The sequence below is a fragment of the Cervus elaphus genome, chromosome 20, assembly GCF_910594005.1.
Source record: "Cervus elaphus chromosome 20, mCerEla1.1, whole genome shotgun sequence".
NCBI lineage: Eukaryota > Metazoa > Chordata > Mammalia > Artiodactyla > Cervidae > Cervus > Cervus elaphus.
In genome coordinates, this window is record NC_057834.1 from 92306607 (window position 1) to 92333854 (window position 27248).

Consider the following 27248-nt stretch of genomic DNA (forward strand, 5'->3'; position numbering starts at 1 on the left):
GTTGTTCACTCGCTCGGTCATGTCTGACTCTTTGCGGCCCCATGGACTGCAGCCCTCCAGGCTTCCCTGTCCTTCACTTTCTCCTGGAGTTCACTCAGACTCATGTCCATTGAGTTGCTGACGCCATCCAATCATCTCATTCTCTTTTGCCCCCTTTTCCTCCTGCCCTCAATCTGTCAAAACATCAGGGTCTTTTCCAGTGAGCTGGGTTTGCTTATACATCTGGAAGTTCTCAGTTCATGTACTGTTGAAAACTAGCTTGAAGATTTTCAGCATTAATTACCTTGCTCGCATGTGAAATTAGACCAGTTGTGCAGTAGTTTGAACATTGTTTGGCATTGCCCTTTTTTGGGATTGGAATGAAAGCTGTACCATTTAATATTTCTACCAGCAATAAGTTAGAATTCCTATGCTCCACATCCTCCCCAGCATTTGTTATTGTCATTGTTTTGGATTTTCACCATTCTGATACAAGTATAGTATATCTCCTTATTGCTTTTATTTCCATTTCCTTAATGATATATGAGGAGAAATATCAATAACATCAGATATGCAGATGATACCACCCTTATGGCAGAAAGAGAAGAGGAAGAGCCTCTTGATGAAAGTGAAAGAGGAGAGTGAAAAATTTGGCTTAAAACTCAACATTCAGAAAACTAAGATCATGGCATCTGGTCCCATCATTTCCTGGCAGATAGATGGGGAAACAGTGATAGACTTTATTTTGATGGGCTTCAAAATCACTGCAGATGGTGACTGCAGCCATGAAATTAAAAGACTCTTATTTCTTGGAAGAGAAATTATGACCAACCTAGACAACATATTAAAAAGCAGAGACATTACTTTGCCAACAAAGGTCCATCTAGTCAAAGCTAGGGTTTTTCCAGTAGTCATGTATGGATGTGAGAGTTGGACTGTGAAGAAAGCTGAGCACTGAAGAATTGATGCTTTTGAACTGTGGTGTTGGAGAAGACTCTTGAGAGTCCCTTGGACTGCATGGAGATCTAACCAGTCCATTCTAAAGGAAATCATTCCTGAATATTCATTGGAAGGACTGATTCTGAAGATGAAACTCCAATACTTTCGCCACCTGATGCGAAGAACTGACTCATCTGAAAAGACCCTGATGCTGGGAAAGATTGAAGGCAGGACGAAAAGGGGATGACAGAGGATGAGATGGTTGGATGGCATCACCAACTCAATGGACATGAGTTTGAGTAAACTTCGGGAATTGTTGATGGACAGGGAAGCCTGGCATGCTGCCGTCAGTGGGGTCGCAAAGAGTTGGACACAACTGAGCGACTGAACTGAACTGAACTGAACTGAACTGAACTGAATGATATATGGTATTGAATAGCTTTTCATAGGTTTATTTGCCATCTATATATCTTCCTGGTTGAGGTGTCCATTTTGTGTTTTACCAGTGTTTTTATCTGGATTGTTGTTTTCTTATTGTTGAGTTTAGGAGATTTTCTATATTTTGGATGATAGCCGCTTATCTGGTATGTGTTTTGCATATGTTTCCTCCCAGTTTGTGACTTGTCTTCTCATTCTATTAGTGTCATCTTTCTCAGAGCAGAAATTTTTGATTTTAATACTGTCCAATATATCAATTTTTTTTCAAGGATTGTGCCTTTGGTGTTACATCTGTAAAGTCATTTCTTCACCCAAGGTAATCTAGGTTTTCTTCTGTGTTTTCATCTAAGAATTTTCTTAGTTTTGTTTTTTACATTTAGGTTCATGATCCATTTTGAGTTTTTTTTAAAGGGCATAAAATCTGTGTTTAGATTCATTTTCTTGCTTATGATGTTCAGCATCACTGGTCGAAAAGACTATTTGATCCTTTGTGTTGCCTTTGCTCCTTTTTTAGGATTAGTCTACTGTGTTTGTGTGGATCTATTTCTAGGCTCTTTATTCTGCTTTGTTAATCTATTTGTCTGTTCTTTCTCAGTACCACACTGTGTTGATTACTATAGTTGTACACTGTAAAAGATATATTCTTTGGTATGTGAATTATATCTTAATAAATATGTGATTTGAAAAAAACAGAAAGAATAGTCAACAAGTAAATGGATAAACAGTTACCTTTAAACTGAAACTTAATTGCAAACCTGGATTAATAACAGTTTAAAGATTCACACAATGGAGAATTTTGTTTTAAGACACCCAGGTGTGACAGATATGTGAGACTAAAGGAAGTGTAGTTCAAGTATATTATAAAGAGAGAACAGTTCAAGAAGAGACTTGTAATTATTGTATAATAAGAGGTTAATCACAGTTTATTATCTCACATATAGTAAATGTGTAACAGTTCATAGTGTACTCTGATTAATTGCAGCAATCTGCCTCAAGTACTGTTTTTAGATTCTGAAAAAACATCTGGAAGTGTGAAAAAAGGCTTTTGGGTAAATCAGTAATGTTTGCCATCATCAAGGATGTGAGATTTATAGTGTTCAAAGTGAAATTAATAGTTGAGCTAATAAAATTGAGATTTAAAAAATTCATCCTATATACAAAATGTTTCAATCAACAATAATGTTTCACAGCTAATCTATAAAGAAAGTACTTTTGTTCTTCAGTTTTATAGATGAAGAAACAGTGGTGTAGGAAATTAAGTGTTTTGCTTAAAGTTACTTTCTGGAATGCTAGAATATTCCTAGTTCCTGTTTTTATATTCCTAATCACTATCCAATAGTAGCTACTATTGTCCAGTGATTCAAAATCAACAGAATGGTAGAGTCAAAGCATTTTTTCAATAGAATTGAACTAGTATGATCTGTGTGGTCAGTGTGGTCCAAGTTAAACACATATTTGACAGATTTCAGGTTAAGAAGTTTAGATCCTCAAGTTAAGATACAGTACTTGGAGAAAAAAAAAAAAAAGAAAAAAAACAGAGCCATCATGTTCCTTAGAAGATTACAGAAATGGTGAACCTGAGTAAAGGGAAGTAATAAAATCATCAAAAGACTGAAAGAAATTGAAAGCATTAGTCATTCAGTCATGTCCAACTCTTTGCTACCTCGTAGACTGAAGCCCGCCATGCTTCTCAGTTCATGGAATTCTCCAGGCAAGAATACTGGAGTGGGTTTCCGTTTCCTTCTCCAGCGGATCTTATCTACCCAGGGATCAAACCCAGATCTTCTGCATGACAGGCAGATTCTTGACCATCTGAGTCAGCAGCGAAGCCCATATCAAAAGACTGGTTGATAGTAATTCAGGAACCTATAGAAAATTCACTGATCCAAAAGTTGTGAAGAGTTGATTTTGTTTTTCACTGTTTATGGCTAGGTGTGAAATTGGTTTGAATATTTTATCCTATCTAAAATTACCAAAGAAGTAGAACTATATAAAACTATGCAAAAGGCAAACTTAAAAAGGAAGGAAATTTTAAAGCTGCAACTGACTTTTTGAAATAATGAAACTCATCACAAAAGGCCACGTATTTTATGATCCATTTGTAATAAATGCCGAGTATACAGACATCTACAGGGATATGATGTAGATAAGCCATTGGCTAGGGTTGGGGAGATGGTAGAGACTGGGGGATAGAAAGTGACTCTAATGGTTATAGCATTTATTTTTGGGATAATAAAAAATGTTCTAAACCTCGATTGTGGTGATGGAGGCACAACTCTGCATGTGTCATGTATTATACACTTAAATGCTTTAATGGTTAATTATTATGATATGTTAACTATATCTTAATAAAGATCTTTTAAAAAGTCACTGCAAACATTTTTAAAACATGTGGATGTCAACAATGGTGATGTTTATCTGAGATGTTGCTGTCATTAACAGGAGCAATTGAAGCATTTGTAATCAACCTTACTAGTTGATGATCAAGTAATAATATTTTATTTATTTTACTTATTAGTATGTAAGGTGCTTGTAAATATGTTTTTTTACTGCTATCATGTTTAAAGAATTCGAGGGTGGATTATAAGGTTTTGTATTTAACTTGTAATGCATTACAATTTCTTCCATGTAGTATATACAGATACAGGTTCTTGGATAGCATTCCCACATAGAATGTCTAATTTTCAGAAATATATGCATGGTATTAAATGGAGAGATAATTTCTCTGTATCTATCTTTCTATCCTATTGTAATAAGTTTTCAGTATACCTGTGTTTCATTTGAGATATACGATTTTTGGTAGCATTCATTATGGCGATCGTGAATCATACATAGGCTGTCTATGTGTGAATGTGTAATAGGATAGGTTTGGGGAAGCCCTCAGACACTTTTGTATTGTTACCAAGAAAACTGATGGCCACTGTAATTTCAGTGACATTTATATGCCTAACAAATCAGGAAAAACTCAGTGCATGACAGAAGTCAATGTCACTGCTTTTTCCTTTACATTTATTTTCTGTTTCCCTCTTCCTCCTATTCTTTGCTTCACCTGAACTCAAAGCTGCCTCAAAGCTTGTTTACTGTGACAGCCATCCACTTGTGCTGAGACATCAGACACTTTTGTTGAAAAGAGCAGCTGCTTCAGACCCATTTTTTACCGTTCAGATCATAGCTACACTGATTTTAAATAGTCTTAGACCATTTGTTTCTTCACAGATAGCTCATAAATCTATAATCCATTTAGAAGGACCAAATAAGCTCTGTTGACTGCAAATGGTACTGGCTTCTGTGTTCCTATGAAAGGTTCATGAGACAGTAAAACTATCTATTGAGACAATTGAAAATAAACGGGTTATGATGTGGTCTAGTTGTTTTGTTCTTCAATAGAAAATTTCATATAAAGTACAAATATAAGGATAATTTCCTTTTAGCAAATAGTTATTATTCATATGATAAACTACAGCTAAAGAAATTGTGTCACCATTTTTTGAATAATTCAGTTTCTGGACATTATAGCTGTACCTCAGAATTCCCTAGTATTATTAAATAAAAAGTATAAGAAGGTGTAATTTTCCTCATTTTTATCTGAGATTATTAGTAATCATATAAATAGAAACAAATAATGAGTTCAAAATATTTTTTCTTATTTTTAGAATAAAATCTTAAATGACATTGTATAGCAAAAATGATGTTTTAAATAAAAGAATTTAAATGTGACCTTATTAAGGAAGTGTTGGCTTGTGTTTGAGTATGAAAGCTGTGAGCTTCAGAAAGAATATGTATAAGCATATTTAATCTAGCTCACCAAATCTGATTTTCCTCCTGTATTTCTGGTCTCAATACATGGCATCACTGTCTATCTGGTCCCTCAAGCCAAAATGCTAGCATTCATCCTTAATTACTTTTCCCCCTCTCCTCTGTGATCTGATTTATTGTCAAGCCATATTGGCCTTGCTTTTATTTTATTTTATTTTTTTTTTGTAAGAACTCTCTTTTTTTTTTTTTTTCCAGTGGGTTTTGTCATACATTGATATGAATCAGCCATGGATTTACATGTATTCCCAATCCCGATCCCCCCTCCCACCTCCCTCTCCACCCGATTCCTCTGGGTCTTCCCAGTGCACCAGGCCGGAGCACTTGTCTCATGCATCCCACCTGGGCTGGTGATCTGTTTCACCATAGATAGTATACATGCTGTTCTTTTGAAATATCCCACCCTCACATTCTCCCACAAAGTTCAAAAGTCTGTTCTGTATTTCTGTGTCTCTTTTTCTGTTTTGCATATAGGGTTATCGTTATCACCTTTCTAAATTCCATATATATGTGTTAGTATGCTGTAATGTTCTTTAAACATATCCTAAATCTTTCCTCTTCTGTGCAACTTCATTGCTTTCACTCTAGCACTACCTGCCATCACATCTTATTTGGGCCACTACAGGAGACTTGTAAACAAGTTCCCTTCCTTTACCTTCTTGTGGTCCACATTCAGATCCATTTTCTTCATGGTAAAATCACACATGATATCACTCACCTACTTAAACGGCTCTGAATCTCAGAATAATATCCAACTATTCCATCCAGTCATTCTATGACCTGTATTGTCCCATTTAATCTGACTCCTGCCTTACTTCTCTGACACATCTCTCACCACCCTCCTTTTGCTCACTGTGTGCTAGCAAAAGTGGCTTTCTTTCTGTATCCCTAACAGACCATGCGTGTGTTCCTGCCTGGTTTCCTTGTGATAGCGTCTCATTTCTCCTGGCATATGCTTTTCCCCCAAATTCTGCCACTACATATCCTTAATTATCTTTCATATTTGAGATGAAATTGTATTTCCTTTAAAAGATCTTTCTTGTCTACCTAACTTAATTACTAGACTTGCTGTCATTTTAACCTGATTGATTTCCACCAGAGCACTTATTTCCTGATATTTTCTTGTTTATGATTTTGTTATCTGTTTCTCCCACTAGGAGTTCAGTGAGACTGTATCTTTCATAGTACCTCTTCTCCTTGTGTATAAGTGTCTTACACATAGCAAATGTTCAATGCTAAGTTTATAGTTTTTATAGGTATTGTATTTTGTTATTAGATTGCTTTGTTAAGCAAATTAAAACATTTTTTATTAAAGAAAGTTTGAAAATATACATAGAAAACAAATAATTCTCAAACGATTAAAAAGGAAAATAAAATTTAGAGGAAAATCTAAGAAAATTAAGACCTGGAAGGAGTTTAAATAAGAAATTTCATACTTGTGTTTTCTAAATTTCAGTTGAATTTTCAAGCTCCTGAAATATGAGTGGATGGATGGAGGAATGGATAGATAGATGAATTAATAGACTGATAAATCAAAATGATTTTAGGAAGCTTGAAGCTATTAAATTCTTCATTGAGACCATATGTAATTTTAAGTAGCTGCCATTGCGAGAAATTGGTGTCTATTACATTAATAAAACACTGAAATTGAGAGTTGAGTTCTGAGACTGGATAAATGTTCACAGAAGCTTGGACTTACTAGGTCAATTATCCAAAAAGAAATTAAAATAAAAGAATCATTAACATATCAGAATGAATTATAATCGAAATGAAATAGAAATTAATAATTTAGGAATGAGAAAAAGAGAAAAATGAATTCTAATATGACCACAAGCAACAATTAAAATCTTACATAGCTACATTGTAGTGGAGTGTATATAGTCTCTGAAGGTTTTTTGAGGTTTCTGACATTCCATTTCTGTTTGTTGATTTATGCTTTGAAGCTTGTGTCATTGGAACTTATAAAATTAGGTCCTTTAGAGGTTATTCTAAGAATTACTTAAAGGGACTTATTTAAAAAACACTTAAGGTCAACTGTTCTGGCTTCTCTAATTGCTGTACTGGAACTTGGCAATATCTTTTGGTCTCTACATGTTTGAAGTGAAGAAAGATATAAAAGAAAGGGTAAAAACAGGGAGTGAGGAAATATATCTCTCATTGTTTGTATTACAGACACTAGTTAAATTCAAGGTGGAGAGGTGCATTTTGTGGATTAGGCCTAACTCTGTATTTTTATAAAAAATTCTTTTTGGTATGGTAAGAACTCTTAACATGAGATCTTTCCTCTTAACAAATTTTAAGTGTATAATATAGTATTGTTGACTACTGATACAATATAGAAAAGTCTCCCACCCAGAACATTTTTCAATATGTCTGTTGGCCATTTTGTATATCTTCTTTGAATAAATGTCTGTTCATGTCTTCAGTACATTTTTAAAATTGGAATATCATTTTTTGTTATTGTGTTGTAGAAGTTCTTGATTTATTTTGGAGATTAAACTCTTATAAGATTTATGATTTGCAAATATTTTCTCCCATTCCATAAGTTGTCTCTTTATTCTATCGATTGTTTGCTTTGTTGTACAGAATCTTTTTAGTTTGTTGTAATCTCATTTTTCTTTTTTTGCTTTTGTTGCCTGTGCTTTTAATGTCATGTCCATTAAATCTTTGTCAAGACTGATGTCATGACATTTTCTCCTATGTTTCTTCTAGGAGTTTTGATAGGGTTTCAGAATTAAGTCTTTAATCCATCTTGAGTGTTTTTTTTTTTTATATTATATGAGATAACGTTTCAATTTCATTCTTTTGCATGTAGAGATCCAGTTTTCCCACACAGTTTATTTAAGAGACTATCCTTTCTCCGTTGTATATTCTTGGCACTCTTGTTAAAGATCAGTTGACTGTATGTGCATGGATTTATTTCTGGGCTCTATTCTATTCTCCTTTGGTCAATATATCTGTTTTTATGCTAGTATATTAATGTTTTAATTAATTACTGTAGCTTTGTAATATATTTTGGAATCAGGAAATGTGATCCTTCTAGCTGTGTTCTTAACATGGATTTGGCAATTTGTGGTCTTCTGTGTTTTCATTTCAGGTGTGGAGCTGTTCTTTTTCTGTTTCTGTAAACAGTGCCGTTAGAGTTTCGATAGGGATTGCACTGCATATGCAGACCACCTTGTATAGTGTGGACATTTCACTAATATGCTGCTGACCCTTGGACGTGAGGTCTCTGTGTCTTCATCTTATTTAGCGGTGTCTCGGCGCTCTCAGTGGAGAGCTCTCTCTTACCGGCTTGGTTACATTTATTTCTTAGTATTTCATTGTTCAGTAAATGTGACTGTTTTATTAATTTCTTTTTCACATAATTTATCATTAGAGTATGGAAATGAAACTGATATTTGTATGTTGATTTTATAACTTGCAACTTTACTGGATGTATCAGTTTTAATCATTTGTGTGTGTTAGGGGAAGTCTACAGTTTTTTCTAGATACAAGATCATGTCTTGTTGCAAACAGGGAAAATTTTACTTCTTCCTTTCTGGTTTTAGGTGCCTTTTATTTCTTTTTCTTCTCTAACTACTCAAAGAACTTCTAGTACTGTTTTGAACAGGATAACATCCTTGCTTTTTTCCTGATATTATAGGTAAAGTTGTGGGAATTCATTACCCCTAAACCTGCCTACAGGAAAAAGGCTAAAGGGAGTTCTTTAACTTGAAAGAAAGGAATACTAAAGAGCAAATGATAAACTATGTATTTTTAAAACAAATAGTAAGACATTTTAAGACACTAAGCCAGAGACCTATTTTATGCCCTCTATTATCTACCAAAACAGTATTAAGCATTTCATCATTTTGTCTGTATATGCACTCCATTTACCCTCTGCTTAAGAAACAGCATAAAGAAGGAAAAAACAAAGAAACAGAAAAGTTTCTGAGTATATGTGTACCATAAGTGGTTTTGCTAATTTTGTTTTTTTTTTTAATTGGAGTGTTGTGTTAGATATAAAAGACTTCCTTGAAATGGAGTTTCTCTTTCTAAGTGTGGAGGTCTTCAGGCCATTTTACAACATATTTTCAAACAGAAATCATTGGCAAGGATGACATCCAAGCATGACTACATTATTTCACTCAAAGATTGTTTAATGGACAAATTCCATTTTTTAGTAGCAACATTAAAAAAAAAAAAAAAAAGAAAATCAGCCTAACATGAATTTTGCTTGGGTTTCAGAATTTCACGTTATTTGCTTAACAGTTACAATTTGTTAAACATCTCTTTTTGTATTGAGGAAACAGAAATAATCATTAATTTCTTGGTGAATGTTAAAGAGCTTCTCAGTCTCAGTCTCAGTTCAGTCACTCAGTCGTGTCTAACTCTTTGTGACCCCATGAACCACAGCACGCCACGCCTCCCTGTCTATCACCGACACCCGGAGTTTACTCAAACTCATGTCCATTGAGTTGGTGATGCCATCCAACCATCTCATCCTCTGTCGTCCCCTTCTCCTCTCGCCTTCAATCTTTCCCAACATCAGGGTCTTTTCCAATGAGTCAGTTCTTCGCATCAGGTGGCCAAAGTATTGGAGTTTCAGCTTCAGCATCAGTCCTTCCAGTGAATATTCAGGACTGATTTCCTTTAGGGATGGACTGGTTGGATCTCCTTGCATTTAGAAATTCAGCCAAAGGTTTCCAAGAACACCTGTGTATATACCCAATCATGATTCTGATACCCTGCTCTTGTCTTTCAGATTAAACGTGCAACTGGAAGCTATGTTAATACCTTATTTACTTCCATCTTTTTTTTTTTTTACTTCCATCTTATGACAGCTCTTTAAATCATTGACCAAGTAATTGTCATTTCTAAGCCTACAGTTCAAGTAGTCAGTTCTATGTGTGTGTGTTTGTTTTTTTTTTCCTGGAAATTAAAAAAAAAAGCTATGCAAAGGAAGAGTGTTAAATAGGATTATAAAAATTATTTTCTTAAGAGATTCAGTAGTTTAGGTAAAGGATTAATTTCATAATAGTATCAAGCAGTTTGGGAAATATGCATCAGTCCATCTGTCGGCATTTTCCTATGGTAAGTTTGGGTCAGAGATGCAGTATCAAAACTACCTCATGTCACATTTTTCCTTTTCTATTTGAACAGTGTTTTGTTTGCAATATTTTATGTCAATGCCCTTCACATTCAAAGGTGATGCTCCTTATTGTATTGCTTACCTTGTATATATAGATAGGTGACCTTCGGGACTTTTCATTTGGATTGCATTTATTGTCAATTCCCAGTTCACAAAAAGGAATGTCATTTTGGGGCCTATTGTTATTGAAAAGTTTTTGCTAGAAATCAAGTCACTCCAGGTCACACAGAAGCTGCTTACATATCAGATCAACAATCTACCTCAAAGATCTGAACTTGTATAAGGAAGGAGACTTTGTGATTATTATTTTTGCTTTATAGTAATATAAATGAAGCAGAAAACAATGTCACCAATACAAAACTGTTATACACATAAACCTTATACTTGCTTGTATAGAAAGTTCACTTTGCAACCTCCTAGATTATTATAGTCACTGTTTTGGCCCCTAATGCTGTCAGCTAGATCTGATAAAGACCCTTGATACCATTGTCAGGAAACATGTAGTTGAAGCAAAAAGACTGTTAATCAGGAAAAATGCCAATAGAAGGGAAAGTGGAGTGAAAGTATAAGTTAACAGGATGAGGAAAGTACATATTAAATAATTCAAATTGTCCATCCATCTGCTATACTTAAATCCTATAGTGGAACTCTGACTTCTTTATGAAACACAGACTGCCTTTGAGAAAAATTAATAGATTTAAAGTTCATTTCACACTTTTTTTTTTAAATTCCAGTTTTGTATATGAATACTTATATTCAGTAAATAGCTGAGTTTTTTAAATCATATACCAAAAATGTAAAATATAATTTTAACTGTAGAAGATATAAATAGATATAAGACATAGTCCCTATTCTTTAAAATCTAAAACTTATAGAAAGAGTTACGATGGATAGTTATTGCACAAGTAGGATTCTCTATGAACCGTATGAGTGGATTTTTTCCCAGTTTTATAAGACAGTGCTTCCAGTTATGGCATCAATTAATAATAATAATATTTATAAGTTTGTTGTGTTAAAATGAGAGAATTTGTAATTAGTAGAAAATGTATTGTTTATATAATTTCAGTAGTAAAAATATAAATGATTAGATATCAAATTTTAAATTTATATAAAACTTATAAATAGTTTTCAGAACCATCTCATTTATGAACTTAGCCTGAATCCCATGAACATAAAACATTTACATCAGATGTAGTGATTTTTAAAATGTCCACAAACCCACTGATACTCTTCCCTTCAAAAAGTGGATCCTAATCTCCTCCCTTTGTGGAGTGGACTTACTAACAAATACAAAGAACAGAATATGGCAAAAGAGATGATATGTGATTCACAAGACTTCATCACAGAAGATATTGTGTCCTGCTCTGGGCTCTCTGTTAGATCACTTGATCTGGGGAAAGTTAACTGCCATGTCAGAAGGATCCATGTATATGCTACAACTGTTGCTTAGTTGTTCAGTCTTATCCAACTCTTTGTGACCCCATGGACCATAGCCTGCCAGGCTCCTCTATCCATCGGATTTTCCAGGCAAGAATACTGGAGCAGGTTGACATTTCCTTCTCCAGGGGATCTTCCCAGCCCAGGGATTGAACCAACATCTCCTCTGTCTCCTATATTGCAAACAGATTATTTACCCCTGAACACTGGGAAAGCCCACACATATGTATACCAAGTAATTATTTTGAAAGGCTCACAGGCAAGGAACTGAGGCTTTAGGCCAACAGCCAGTGAGAAACTTAGACCTTTGTCAATAGTCATGTTAACGAGCAAACTTGGAATGGAATCCTCCAACTCCAGTACGGCCTTTGATTGTCTGCAACCCTAGCTGACATCTTGGTTACAATATCATTGGGAAACCCTGAGCCACAACCATCCTGCGGGGCTACTCCTACATTTTTAATCCAAAGAAACTGAAATAATAAATATTTATTGTTTTAAAGCCTTTGTGTTTAGAGTAATTTGCTAAGTAACAGTAGCATCTAATATACCAATTTTTAATGATAATCATTTTTAAGTCTGCATAGTCTCCAATAGGAAGTAATTTAGGCTGAATAACTGATAAAAAAATATAAAGTTTTTCTATAATCAGACATTTCCAATCGTTGAAATATTCTGTGCAAGAGTTTATTTTCCTGTTTCTTTAATTGACAGATATAACCTTGATTGTGTATGTGTGTATGAAAATGTGAATGGACTTCAAATCTAGTTGAATTTTTATATCATCTTACATTTCAAACTTATGATGAAATTCTAATTTACAGAAGAAAATCCATTTTGCTTCTAGGAAGTATATCATTAAAAATGTATATCAACCAAGAATGGATTGAAGTATCTGATATATCTGTACAGTCACCCCTCTATATATGAGACTTCCACATCCACAAATTTAACCAACTGGATCAAATATATACAGGGAAAAAAAATCCAGAAAGTTACAAAGTACAAAGTTTGAATTTACTAGTCACAAGCAACTATTTTCATACCATTCACATTGTGTTAGTAATGTGAATCTATATAGTATACTATAGTATATAGTAAGTAATCTATATATGATATATTATATACAAATACTATACCATCTTATATAAGGGACGTGAGCATCTGTGAATTTTGGTAACCACAAGGCCAGGCAACGTGGGCGGGGGGTAAGGAGGAAACCAACCCCTTGTGGATACCGAGGGATGACTAGTTTGGATTTGGGAGGCCCTACCCCAAATCAGCCACGCCTTGAGCTATGTGCCATGTTAAGAACCTATTTCATGAGTCTCTTGTCAATAGTAAACAGCACCACACACAGTAACTCACTGCTCAAGCACATTTTCAAGTGACGGAAAGCCTCCTGAGCCCCCTTCTATTGCCATGACTATAGAATAGTGTCAGACAACATATGGACTCGAAAGGCTCTATATAAAATTTATGACAAAAGGGAGCCTAATGGCTGTAGAAACCCCAGTCTCCCCCAGGGTGATCAGTGGACCATTTCTGGTGAGACCTCTCATTCTGGTTCGTACATGCCAGCCAGCTTGCTGTGTGCTCAGTGTGGCCCTTTTTGAGTATGTGTGCAAGAAGTGGTGAAAGCAAGCTCTCTGGTGTCTCTTCTTTTAAGGACAGTAATCCTATTAGAGTGGGCTTCCCACCCATTTTATTTGTTTTCTGCTCTGCTTTGTATAGGTCCTTAGTTTTTGTTTCTGTTTCTTTTTTCCTATTTTCTTTTTGATTATTCAAATAATTTTTTAATAATCCATTTTAATTTATCTGTTGGATTTTCAGTTGAACCTCTTCACATTATATATTTATTTTCTCTAGAGATTATAATATAAATCCTAAATTTAGCACAATCTATGTAATATTGTACCACTTCACAGACACTACAGAAAGAAGTAATCTAAATAGCATGTATGGTTGCATGAGTTCTGTATTTTATTTGAACTGCTACCTTTCATGAATATTTCATAATATAATTTTTATTAACATTATATGTTTGGGGCTTCCCTAGTGGCTCAGATGGTAAAGAATCTGCCTGCAATGCAGGACCCAGGTTCAATTCCAGGGTTGGGAAGATCCCCTGGAGAAGGGAATGGCAACCCACTCCAGTATTCTTGCCTGGAGAACCCTATGGATAGAGGAGCCTGGTTGGCTACAGTCCATAGGGTCACAAAGAGTAGGACACGACTGAGCAACTAACACTTGGGTTATATTGTTGGCATTGCAAATATTGTGTTTTAATTCTCCAGGTTGTGTTTTAATAGTGTTAAAATTTCTGCTTTAACATACCCTTGAAATCTACTTGCTTCTGATCTTTTTCCAAAGTCTTCAGGCCTTTTTTTTTTTTTTGCCAGATGTTAAGATCTTTTTTTTTTTTTTTTTTTTTTTTTTTTTTTTTTTTTTTTTTTTTTTTTTTTTTTTTTTTTTTTTTTTTTTTTTTTTTATTAGTTGGAGGCTAATTACTTCACAACATTTCAGTGGGTTTTGTCATACATTGATATGAATCAGCCATAGATTTACACTTATTCCCCATCCCGATCCCCCCTCCCACCTCCCTCTTCACCCAACTCCTCTGGGTCTTCCCAGTGCACCAGGCCCGAGCACTTGTCTCATGCATCCCACCTGGGCTGGTGATCTGTTTCACCATAGATAGTATACATGCTGTTCTTTTGAAACATCCCACCCTCACATTCTCCCACAGAGTTCAAAAGTCTGTTCTGTATTTCTGTGTCTCTTTTTCTGTTTTGCATATAGGGTTATCATTACCATCTTTCTAAATTCCATATATATGTGTTAGTATGCTGTAATGTTCTTTATCTTTCTGGCTTACTTCACTCTGTATAATGGGCTCCAGTTTCATCCATCTCATTAGGACTGATTCAAATGAATTCTTTTTGACAGCTGAGTAATATTCCATGGTGTATATGTACCACAGCTTCCTTATCCATTCATCTGCTGATGGGCATCTAGGTTGCTTCCATGTCCTGGCTATTATAAACAGTGCTGCAATGAACATTGGGGTGCACGTGTCTCTTTCAGATCTGGTTTCCTCAGTGTGTATGCCCAAAAGTGGGATTGCTGGGTCATATGGCAGTTCTATTTCCAGTTTTTTAAGGAATCTCCACACTGTTTTCCATAGTGGCTGTACTAGTTTGCATTCCCACCAACAGTGTAAGAGGGTTCCCTTTTCTCCACACCCTCTCCAGCATTTATTGCTTGTAGTCTTTTGGATAGCAGCCATCCTGACTGGCGTGTAATGGTACCTCATTGTGGTTTTGATTTGCATTTCTCTAATAATGAGTGATGTTGAGCACCTTTTCATGTGTTTGTTAGCCATCTGTATGTCTTCTTTGGAGAAATGTCTGTTTAGTTCTTTGGCCCATTTTTTGATTGGGTCATTTATTTTTCTGGAATTGAGCTTCAGGAGTTGCTTGTATATTTTTGAGATTAATCCTTTGTCTGTTTCTTCATTTGCTATTATTTTCTCCCAATCTGACGGCTGTCTTTTCACCTTACTTATAGTTTCCTTTGTAGTGCAAAAGCTTTTAAGTTTCATTAGATCCCATTTGTTTAGTTTTGCTTTTATTTCCAATATTCTGGGAGGTGGGTCATAGAGGATCTTGCTGTGATTTATGTCAGAGAGTGTTTTGCCTATGTTCTCCTCTAGGAGTTTTATAGTTTCTGGTCTTACATTTAGATCTTTAATCCATTTTGAGTTTATTTTTGTGTATGGTGTTAGAAAGTGTTCTAGTTTCATTCTTTTACAAGTGGTTGACCAGTTTTCCCAGCACCACTTGTTAAAGAGGTTGTCTTTTTTCCATTGTATATCCTTGCCTCCTTTGTCAAAGATAAGGTGTCCATAGGTTCGTGGATTTATCTCTGGGCTTTCTATTCTGTTCCATTGATCTATCTTACTCCAACATATTAACTACTTTAAGCCTCAGTTTCTTTATCTGATAATGAGAATAAAAATAGTATAGTACTTACCTCATAAGTACTCCAGCTGCCCAGCACTGGATCAGCTGTGAGGAGATGACCCCACATCCAAGGTCAGGAGCTGGGCCTGTGCTTCGCTGGAGCAGCCAAGAATAGATACCCCATGTCCAAGGTCAGGAGCAGTGGCTGTGCTTCGCTTGACTGGCTGTGTGGAGATACCCCATGTCCAAGGTCCGAGAAACCCCAGTAAGACAGTAGGCGGTGGAGCAGATGTGAGGTGATATCCCATGTCCAAGGGCACAGGAGAAGCCCCAGCAAGAGGGTAGAAGGGGCAAATTCGCATTTAGAATCAAACACAATTCCTTCCAGAGACACTCAGAGGGCTCAAACGAATCGTGTGCACCAGGACCCAGGGACCCCACAGAGACTGAGACAGAACTGTGTTTGAGCATCTCTTGTGGAGGTGCGGGTTGGCAGTGGTCTGCTGCAAAGACAGGCACTCTGGGTGTGGGTATGGCATAAGTCCTCTTGGAGGAGGTTGCCATTAACCTCACCATAGAGCTGCCAGAACTTACACAGGACTGGGAAACAGACTCTTGGAGGGCACAACAGAAACTTGTGCACCAGGACCCAGGAGAAAGGAACAGAGACCCAACAGGAGACTGACCCAGACTTGCCTGTGTGTGTCTGGGAGTCTCCTGCATGGGTTGGTGGTGCCCTACAGCAGGGTTGGGGGCACGGACTGTAGCAGTACATGCATGGGATCTTTTGAGGGAGGTCACAATTACCTTCATTACTTCCACCATAGTTTGGCCCCAGGTAAATAGCAGGGAGGGAACACAGCCCCACCTATCAACAGAAAATTGGATTAAAGATTTACTGAGCATGTCCCTGCCCATCAGAACAAGACCCAGTATCCCATTCAGTCAGTCTATCCCATCAGGAAGCTTTCATAGGCCTCTTATCCTACTCTATCAGAAGACAGAGAAACTGAAACCACAATCACAGAAAACTAACCAGTCTAATCACATGGACCACAGCCTTTTCTAACTCAATGAAACTATGAGCCATGCCATATAGGGCCACCCAAGACGGACAGGTCATGGTGGAGAGTTCAGACAAAATGTGGTCCACTGGAGAAGGGAATGGCAAACCACTTCAGTATTCTTGCCTTGAGAACCCCATGAACAGTATGAAAAGGCAAAAAGAAAGGACACTGAAAGATGAACTCCCCAGGTCAGTAGGTGCCCAATATGCTGCTAGAGATCAGTGGAGAAATAACTCCAGAAAGAATGAAGAGACAGAGCCAAAGCAAAAACAACACCCAGCTGTGGATGTGACAGGTGATGGAAGCAGGGTCTGATGCTGTAAAGAGCAAAGTTACATAGGAACCTGGAATGTTAGGTCGATGAATCAAGGCAAATTGGAAGTGATCAAACAGGAAATGGCAAGAGTGAACGTTGACATTTTAGGAATCAGCAAACTAAAATGGACTGGAATGGGTAAATTTAACTCAGATAACCATTATATCTACTACTGTGGGCAAGAATCCCTTAGAAGAAATAGAGTAGCCATCATAGTCAACAAAAGAATCCAAAATGCAGTACTTGGATGCAATCTCAAAAACGTCAGAATGATCTCTGTTCATTTCCAAGGCAAACCATTCGATATCATGGTAATCCAAGTCTATGCCCCGACAAGTAATGCTGAAGAAGCTTAAGTTGAATGGTTCTTTGAAGACCTACAAGAACTTCTAGAATTAATTAATACCCAAAAAAGATGTCATTTTCATTATAGGGGACTGGAATGCAAAAGTAGGAAGTCAAGAAACACCTGGAGTAACAGGCAAATTTGGCCTTGGAGTACAGAATGAAGCAGGGCAAAGGCTAATAGAGTTCTGCCAAGAGAATGCACTGGTCATAGCAAACACACTCTTCCAACAACACGAGAGAAGACTCTATATATGGGCATCACCAGATGGTCAACAGCAGAATCAGATTGATTATATTCTTTACAGCCAAAGATGGGGAAGCTCCATACAGTCAACAAAAACAAGACTGGGAGCTGACTGTGGCTCAGATCATCAACTCCTTATGGCCAAATTCAGACTTAAATTGAAGAAAGTAGGGAAAACCACTAGACCTTTCAGGTATTACCTAAATCAAATCTCTAATGATTATACAGTGGAGGTGAGAAATAGATTTAAGGAACTAGATCTGACAGAGTGCCTGATGAACTATGAACAGAGGTTCATGACATTGTACTGGAGACAGGAAGCAAGACCCTCCCCAAGAAAAAGAAATGAAAAAAAAAGCAAAATGGCTTTCTGAGGAGGCCTTATAAATAGCTGTGAAAGGAAGACAAACAAAAAAAAAAAAAAGGAGGAAAGTAAAAATATACCCATTTGAATGCAGAGTTCCAAAGAATAGCAAGGAGAGATAAGAAAGCCTTCCTCAGTGATCAGTGCTAAGAAAGAGAGGAAAACAATAGAATGTGAAAGACTAGAGATCTCTTCAAGAAAATTAGAGATACCAAGGGAACATTTCATGCAAAGATAGGCTCAATAATCACAATGGTGTGATCACTCACACTCACCTAGAGCCAGACATCCTGGAATGTGAAGTCAAGTGGGCCTTAAGAAGCATCACTACAAACAAAGCTAGTGGATGTGATGGAATTCCAGTTGAGCTATTTCAAATCCTAAAAGATGTTGCTGTGAAAGTGCTGCACTCAATATGTCAGCACATTTGGAAAACTCAGCAGTGGCCACAGGACCTGAAAAGGTCAGTTTTCATTCCAATCCTAAAGAAAGGTAATGCCAAAGAGTGCTCAAACTACTGCACAATTGCACTGATCTCACACGCTTTTAAAGTAATGCTCAAAATTCTCCAACCGAGGCTTCAACAATATTTGAACTGTGAACTTCCAGATGTTCAAGCTGGTTTTAGAAAAGGCAGAGGAACCAGAGATCAAATTGCCAACATCTGCTAGATCATCAAAAAAGCAAGAGATTTCCAGGAAAACATCCGTTTCTGCTTCAATGACTATGCCAAAGCCTTTGACTGTGTGGATCACAATAAACTGTGGAAAACTCTGAAAGAGATGGGAATACCAGACTACTTGACCTGCCTCTTGAGAAATCTGCATGCAGGTCAGGAAGCAACAGTTAGAGCTGGACATGGAACAACAGACTGGTTCCAAATAGGAAAAGGAGTACATCAAGGCTGCATATTTTCACCCTGCTTATTTAACTTATATACAGAGTACATCATGAGAAATGCTGGGCTGGATAAAGCACAAGCTGGAATCAAGATTGCTGGGAGAAATATCAATAACCTCAGTTATGCAGATGACACCACCCTTATGGCAGAAAGTGAAGAAGAACTAAAGAGCCTCTTGATGAAAGTGAAAGAGGAGAGTGAAAAGGTTGGCTTAAAGCTCAACATTCAGAAAACAAAGATCCTGACATCCGGTCCCATCCCTTCATAGCAAATAGATGGAGAAACAGTGGAAACAGTGACAGACTTTATTTTGGGGGGCTCCAGAATCACTGCAGATGGCGATTGCAGCCATGAAATAAAAAGACACTTACACCTTGGAAGAAAAGTTATGACCAACCTAGAAAGCATATTAAAAAGCAGAGACATTACTTTGCCAACCAAGGTCCATCTAATCAAGGCTATGGTTTTTCCAGTATTCATGTATGGATGTGAGAGTTGGACTATAAAGAAAGCTGAGTGCCGATGAATTGATGCTTTTGAGCTGTGTTATTGGAGAAGACTCTTGACAGTCCCTTGGACTGCAAGGAGATACAACCAATCCCTCATAAAGGAAATCAGTCCTGAATAGTCATTGGAAGGACTGATGTTGAAGCTGAAACTCCAATATTTTGGCCACCTGATGTGAAGAGTTGACTCATTTGAAAAGACTCTGATACTGGGAAAGATGGAAGGCAAGAGGAGAAGGGGATGACAGATGATGAGATAGTTGGATGGCATCACCGACTCAATGGACATGAGTTTGCATAAACTCCGGGAGTTGGTGATGGACAGGGAGGCATGGCCTGCTGCAATCCATGGGGTTGCAAAGAGTGGGACACGACTGAGCAACTGTACTGAACTTACCTCATATTTGGTAAATTTGTTTAAAGGAATCAAAACAGTTTGACATATAGTAATCATTCAGTAAATATTAACTATATTCTTATGATTACTGGTCAGTAATATCTATCTTACGAGGTAATCAATGTAAATGGTAAAAATATGTGCAGAAGAAGGTAAGCCCAGCAGGTGCCACATGGTAAGGGCTCAATAGATGACAGCACTTATGTTACTCAAGATAAAATCTTTTTATAGGTGTTGATTCATGTGGGGTCTTTCAAAGTATTGGAAATAGTGGGAGACAAAGATAAGAAGTATCTAAGTCCTTTCAGAAGTTGTATCTTTTATATTTGAAGTGTAGGTTTTTTAAAGGGATAATGCGAGATATGGGGAATACTGAAAGGAAAATGAAGAAGTAAGAAGTAAGTGCAAATCTGTCATCAATAGCCTTCACACCAAACTGGGAGTGTCCTTGAGCTGGCCTAACTGTCTCTAGAAAAAATGTTTGTTGAAAGTAGTAGACACATATTTATTGAAAGAATGGACTAGACATTCTTTAAAGTGCTTAGTATAGATTGGTAAAAATAGGCATGGTTGTAACTTTCTTGGAGCCTCAGGGGTTTCTTAACCTAGGTTTTAACAGAAACATTTATTATATTTCTACTGAGTCCTGGGCATTGTACTAAGATCTTTATTTAACTTTAACAATGAAGATCACACAGTGTTACTTTCCTCCTTCTTGTCTATCATTGGGCAGTATCTATGTAGCTATGGTGACCATATATATTTCTTCCAAACTAGGTCACTTCTGAAGCTAAACTTCACCAGGATGGTAGGCATAAACTGGGACTATCCATGGCAAACCAGGGTGCATACATATACCAGTTTCCTTTACATATAGTGATTTCTTTAGAGACTTACATACAAAGAGTCTGGGAAACATTTTTCTTCCTTAATGTTTGGTTTACCTAGTATGTACTTGATAATTATTGATTTCCCGAGATTCTGTCTTTAGCTCTCTTGCCTTCCCTTGATTATGTTCATAGTTATACCTAAAAACTCTGTGCTATTGATTCCCAAATGTTTATCTCCCTATCTTTCAGCATTTAGATTCTGTTCATGTACCTTCTTGCTTACTGGACATTTCTAGCAACTAACTGCTGATAAAAGCTGCTGACCTTATATTTTATAAAACCAAATTTCACATTTTGTTCTTTTTTTCACATCTGCATCTTTGATTATGAAATTCTCTTTTCCTGGGAATGCCTTGCTTCCTATTCTCTTACTTATACATTTTGAAAGTTCATTATATTTTCCCACATACCCAAAACATGAGCTTTATAATAATACAAATATAAAATAATGTCTCTCCTTAAGAGTAACCCCACTATTACTTAGGTACCCACATATTTATTTAACAAAGTCAAATTGAACTTTCTATTTGTAAAACTATAGTCAAAGGACCTGATCTTGTTTTCTCTTTTATAGTTCTGGCACTCAAAAACTGTGCCTGGAAATAACTCCACAAATCATTCATGTCTTGCCTATAGCAGTTAGAAATGCATGTTAGAAATACTTGGAAGACTATATTGGGTGAGAAAACAAGTATAAAATCATGCAAGGTTTTGTAGGCTATAGCAAGGAACTTGAATTTTATCATGAAGGCATACGTAAGTCATAGATCTTTAAACCCACAATTTTAAGAGATTACTCTGGCTTGATCACTGTGTGGGATGTGTGTTGAAAAATGCAGAGACTACTTAAGAAGTCATTGCAAATAGTCAAAGTAAGAGTTAATAAAAACCTGAAGTATGGTGATAGCAAGGAAATGGAACAAAAAATCAGTTAATTTGAACTATATTTTGGAGATAAAATCTATAGGACTGATTGATAAAATTGAATAAGCTATTAGGTATTATTTGTTGAGATAGGGAGGGTTAATTTTTAGAGGCAATTGATTACTGGTAGCAAATGAGATCTTTTGAAATTGTTTTGAATGTGCCAAGTTTGAAAAATACGTATATGACTTCCAACTTGAAATGGTAAAATTGAGAGTTATCAGCATAGAGGCTGATATTTAAGGCCATGAGTGATTCACTTCAGCAGAGAAAGTGGAGATGGGAAGAGGACATAGTATCAAATCTTCAGCCACTCCAGAAATTTGATGAAAAGTAAAGAGTCTAAAAACAAAACTAAGAAGAAGTTATCAGAAAGCTAGAAGAAAAATAAGGAGAGCTTTAGACAATATAGGGGGGATGAGATATCTTCATGATACCAGGAGAGTTTTAGAGAATCTAGAAATCAGAAAATATGAAAAAAAAATTTTCAAGGATAAACGATCAACTCTGTTAAATGCCATTGAAAGTTCAAGAAAGATTAGAACAGAGAAAAAGTTGTCCTTTATACTTACCATCATAGAAGCTTTTGTCAGGGAGAGCTTGATGGGTGGGTGAGAACAGCAGAGTTAAAGTCCATATATAAATGAAAATGCTAAATTGACGAGTTAATAACAGGTGAATAAAACAACATAGTACAGGGAGACAACTTTCTCAATAGTTTTCATTCTAAAATTGAATAGGAAAAATAGAATGATAACTAGAGGGCAATGAGGGTCAAGGAAATGTGGTTCTTGCATTGATGGTGGTAGAGGTGGTTATGGTTGTTTAAACATGGCTGTGAATGATCCGGTAGAGAGGGATGATAAAAGAGAACGCTAAGATAATCATAGAAGCAAAGCTACAAGGGGATCTGGCCAAAGCAAGTGTGAACAGTTTCAGGGTAGAAGATGCATGAATATACAGACAAGTTTATATATTTGGTTATGGAAACATGAGAACACTTCTATCACTTGACTTCTATTAATATTTTTCCTATGATGAATAAGATGAATTATACAGTCTTGAAATAAAATACATATACAAAGAAGGCTTTCCTGTACTTTCTATGTTAAGTGTCCAGTGGATGTTGAGGAGTGTGAAAAAGTACCTTGCTGTCTTTTCCCTATTCATTACTAAATTATATGGCTATTTGAACATAATACCATTGATGGAATTAAAGAGACAAGATAAACTCCTTGTTTGCCATATCAAATATAATGGAAAAAAAACACCCTAACATTGTTCTTACTCTTTGTCAGGCGTTGTTCTAATAATAATATATACCTTGTTGGGCTCTTTATCTTAAGCTATTTAATGCAGTTAGAATCCTATAAACTGGGAACCCTACTATATCCGTTCACAGTTGTCATACTGAAGTCCAAAGAAGTAAATAACTTGCCTACATCTAGTAAATCCTTGGTGGCTCAGACAGTAAAGTATCTGCCTGCAATGCAGGAGACTTGTGTTCGATCCCTGGGTCAGGAAGATCCCACTCCAGTATGCTTGCCTGGAGAATTCCAAGGACAGAGGATCCTGGCAGGCTACGGTTCATGGAGTCACAAAGAGTCAGACATGACGCCACTAACACATGCACACAATTTCACAGGCTAGAAGTGAGAGGATTACTACAACTATTTGGGGGAAGGGGAGGAACTTTCCAGAAATGGGCCACCACTCACTTTTTGGCCTTTTATGATCAGCCTCAGAACTGTCATGGTACCTGTGGGAGTGTCTTTTAGCTTACTGATGTATTACAGTGAAGGTATAATGAGGCTCAAGGTCTGCTGGAAGTTGAATCTTCAGCCATCTTGGGCCTAGTAGGTTCTAACCAGTTTTTATGTTTCCTCATGAGCTATGTCATTCTTTTAAATATTGTTCCCTGCCCTTTTCTCTCCTGTGATAGACTTGAAATCAGTATCCAGAGAGGAAAGGGGGCAGACAGCCTGGTAGGACTGAGCTCACAACCTGTGGGATCTGATCCTATCTCTAGGTAGATAGTGCTAGAATTAAGTTGAATTGTAGGACACCCAGCTGTTGTCAAGAGTATTGCTTAGGAAAACTCCACTACACAAAAATCAGAATTGGTAACCAGAACCTTTAGGATCATTGTGTTTACTGGGCTTGACCTTTAATTCTTGGCCAACTTTCTCATGTCAAGCTATCCATATAAAATTAAATTTATGCATAAGAGTGCCTTTTTTATAGTCATTCCAGACCATACCCTGTTTGCTCTAGACTTGAAATTCTGGCTTTCATCCCTCTGAGTCTCTAGTGCCTTGCTATAGACTCAAGCTCTTAATACTTGTTTCTGGACACTTTGGCTTTGTATCCTGGTGGATTACCTTTTCCACTTGCTAGCTCTAGAATCTGCTTCCTTTTCTAATGTTAATATTCCTGAGGCCATTAGTGATAATCCTACCTGTCCAATTCTTTCCTACTGCCTGACTAGCCCACAGGCTCTGCCGTTCTTCATGGTCACCTTAACTTCCATAAATGCTCCACCATAAAATTTGGCATTATGACATATGAAACTTTAAAAGAATCTTCTATTAGAAGATTAAAAGATTAGGAAAGATAGAACCCTCATAGATGAGAGTTAGCAGCAATGCAGTTTTAATAGAGAGCGGTAATCAATCAATCATGGGAAACATTTTTTCTGAAGATTAATCAGCATTTTTTTTCACCTGTATTTGCCGCCTGAGCCTCACTTCATCCACTGGCTTGTCAGAAAATAAATGAACAATAATGTGATTAATTTAGATTGCTATATTGTATGGGTTGGCTATGATAAAAAAATAAACCCAGAAATGTATGTTGATCAAACATAATTGCCTTTTATTTCTGGCTTCCATAAGAGTCCAAGTTGGATAATCCTGTTCACTGAGTACTTTTTTGAAAAATCAGAGATTCAGGGAGCCAGAGTCTGTCGATCTACCGTCTTCTAGCACTTTATCCTCATCTCTGTGTAGTGAGTCAGAAGCAGAAAGAAAATACAGAAGAAACACATTGTGTTTTAATAGTTCTGGTCCAGATATTACCCATATAACTTCTATGCACACTGTCCTGGAGAAGACTTAATCTCACGGCCACACATAAGAATAGAGGAAGCTGAGAGATTTTGTTTCTTTGCGTGTTCAATGAAGAGAAAAACAATTTTGATAGCAGCTATTAGTTCTCACTAGAGTTAAGAAAAATAAGGTAAAATGAATTACAAGTCTTTTACAAATGTGAGATAATAATTGTTGTTTAGTTGCTAAGTCGCATCTGTCTTTTTGTAATCCCGCAGATGGCACCCTGCCGTATTCCTTTATCTATGGAATTCTCCAGGCAAGAATACTAGAGTGGGTTGCCATCTCCTTCTCCAGGGGGTCTTTCTGACCCAGGGATTGAGCCCACATCTCCTGCATTGCAGGTAGATTCTTGTACTACTGAGCTAACCAGGGAATCCCAAGATAATAATAACTATATGTAAAAATGATGTGTATAATTACTTACTTAGTATAAGATAAAATGCTGCTACTGACTCAGTGCAAGTTAAATAATTGTGAGAAATAATAAGGGAAATACAGTAATCTGTGTATTCCTTTGTTAAAATGTTCCAATAGTGATTTTTCTCTCCAAAATCGCGATTAAATCACAAACTGAAAAGGAATATCAGTTGGGAAAATGTTTCTTAATAAGGTAAATAGTAGGTTCTTGTCAAATTTATTAATGTAGCTTTCAAAACAGTTGGGACAGAAAATAAACTGTGCTTAACACTTGTGTAATGGATTATATTTGTCTGCTGTGTGATGTAGGTCAGAAAGAGTCTGAAGATGAAACTGAGGATGAAGAATTGGATGTCAGTTTTAGGATATCAGTGTTGAAACTACCCATACATACTTTAGATTCATTGAGATACGCTGCACTATTGAGAGCAAAAGAACAAGATTATTTTCCCACGTATGCCCAGCCATTTTCTCCTGCTCATCAAAAACCAGTAGTTAAAATAAAAGACATGCTGATGGAGAAGAGAATAAGAAGAGAGTTCTTGGCAACACACAGAGCTGGTATGAAACTCCAAGCACTTTGTGATGTTGATAAATATTTCTCAGAACAAAAGAAGCAGGAAAGCAGTAAAAATAAAGTAACAGCTGTAGGCATGGCAAAAAAGGCCCAAGAACGAATTAGAATAACTATTAGAGAAAATTTAAATAATAAAATATATGCTGCCCATAAACTGACTGCAAGAGATGATGAGATAATTCAGGATGGTTTACAACAACTTTATCAGGATAGATCCAGTTACCTTCAGAAAGTTAAAGAGAGAAGAGCTCAGTTCCTGGAAGAAAAAAAACAAAAGGCTAAAGACCGTTTATTAATTCAGAACCTAAATAATGAGTGCACTCTTTTGACCAGAGGAATGACTGCAATTGACAGATTGAAGAGTAAGCAGGCTGCCTTGAAAGAGAAAAGTCTGATTGTTCAGCAAAAACTGGCAACTGAAAAGTACCAAAGGGATTTACTTAAACAAATGAAGGAAATTAGGTAGGTACAGTTTTTATATAATAGTAGCTTTTAAGTTGTCAGGGAGGAAGAAATTTGCCTCTGCCTTCTAGGTTCTCCTGGCTGGTTTAAGAATTAAATTGATAAAAGACAGAGTAATGAGAGAAAATCAAACAAAAGTTTAATAACATCTATACACGGGAGAGACCCAGAAAAACTGAGTACTGGGCACCCCACCCCCCCCACACCATGAAGCCATCACCATGAATACCATCTTCAGCTAAATATAAAAAGAGGTATTGGGGACAGAGAACCAATTACGATAGGTTACAAAGAAAAGCACAGTAAAAAATGGTAAGGTCGACAGATCTCAGTCATTGTCTTCTCCATCAAGTTTCTAGAGGTTTGATCATTCACCTCTTCCTCAACTTAGAGTTGTAGGAAAGCTCAGAGAGATGGAAAGACACACATAATACTAAAGGGTATGCTAGACAGGACCCCAGTAATTTTTTAACCCTTTTTTACCCTTGTGTGTTCTTCACACAGGTTGGTTGGTTTGTTTGTTTTTTCTGATATTAGATTGAGGCTTGTCACCCACAGTTTTATCCTGGTAATATTTTAAGTGGTCAAACCATAAATGCATATGTTTAAGGCTTATCTGGAAATACATAAAGATCATGAAAGTGTTAGTCCCTCAGTCATGTCTGATTCCTTGCGACTCCATGGACTAGAGCCCGCCAGACTCCTCTCTCCATGGGATTCTCCAGGCAAGAATATTGGAGTGAGTTGCCATTTTCTTCTCCAGGGAAACTTCTTGACCCAGAGATCAAACCCCAAGTCTCCTGCATAACTGCTTATTTCATTTACATTTTTAATGCTATTGTTTTAAAAAGTAGTCTGTACTAGAAAAAAGTATAAAATAAAAAGAAAGCATTTGTCTTTTCCTAGTTATAAGCAAATTTAAAACTATTTACTGAGGTACTTTATATAATAGCTTTTTAAGTATGAAAAATATTTTATAGTTTCTCCTCCAAAATTTACAAATCTTTTCCTTAATGTATA

General features: G+C 36.5%; 1 protein-coding gene across 1 annotated transcript in view; it reads left to right on the top strand.

Annotated features, from left to right (window-relative positions):
* LRRIQ3 (leucine rich repeats and IQ motif containing 3) overlaps positions 1-27248 on the top strand; it is a 198002-nt gene that overhangs the window by 165886 nt on the left and 4868 nt on the right. The window contains exon 9 of the mRNA XM_043876900.1: positions 25499-26228. Coding sequence (XP_043732835.1) covers positions 25499-26228 — 730 coding nt within the window. The remainder of the gene's footprint in view (positions 1-25498; positions 26229-27248) is intronic.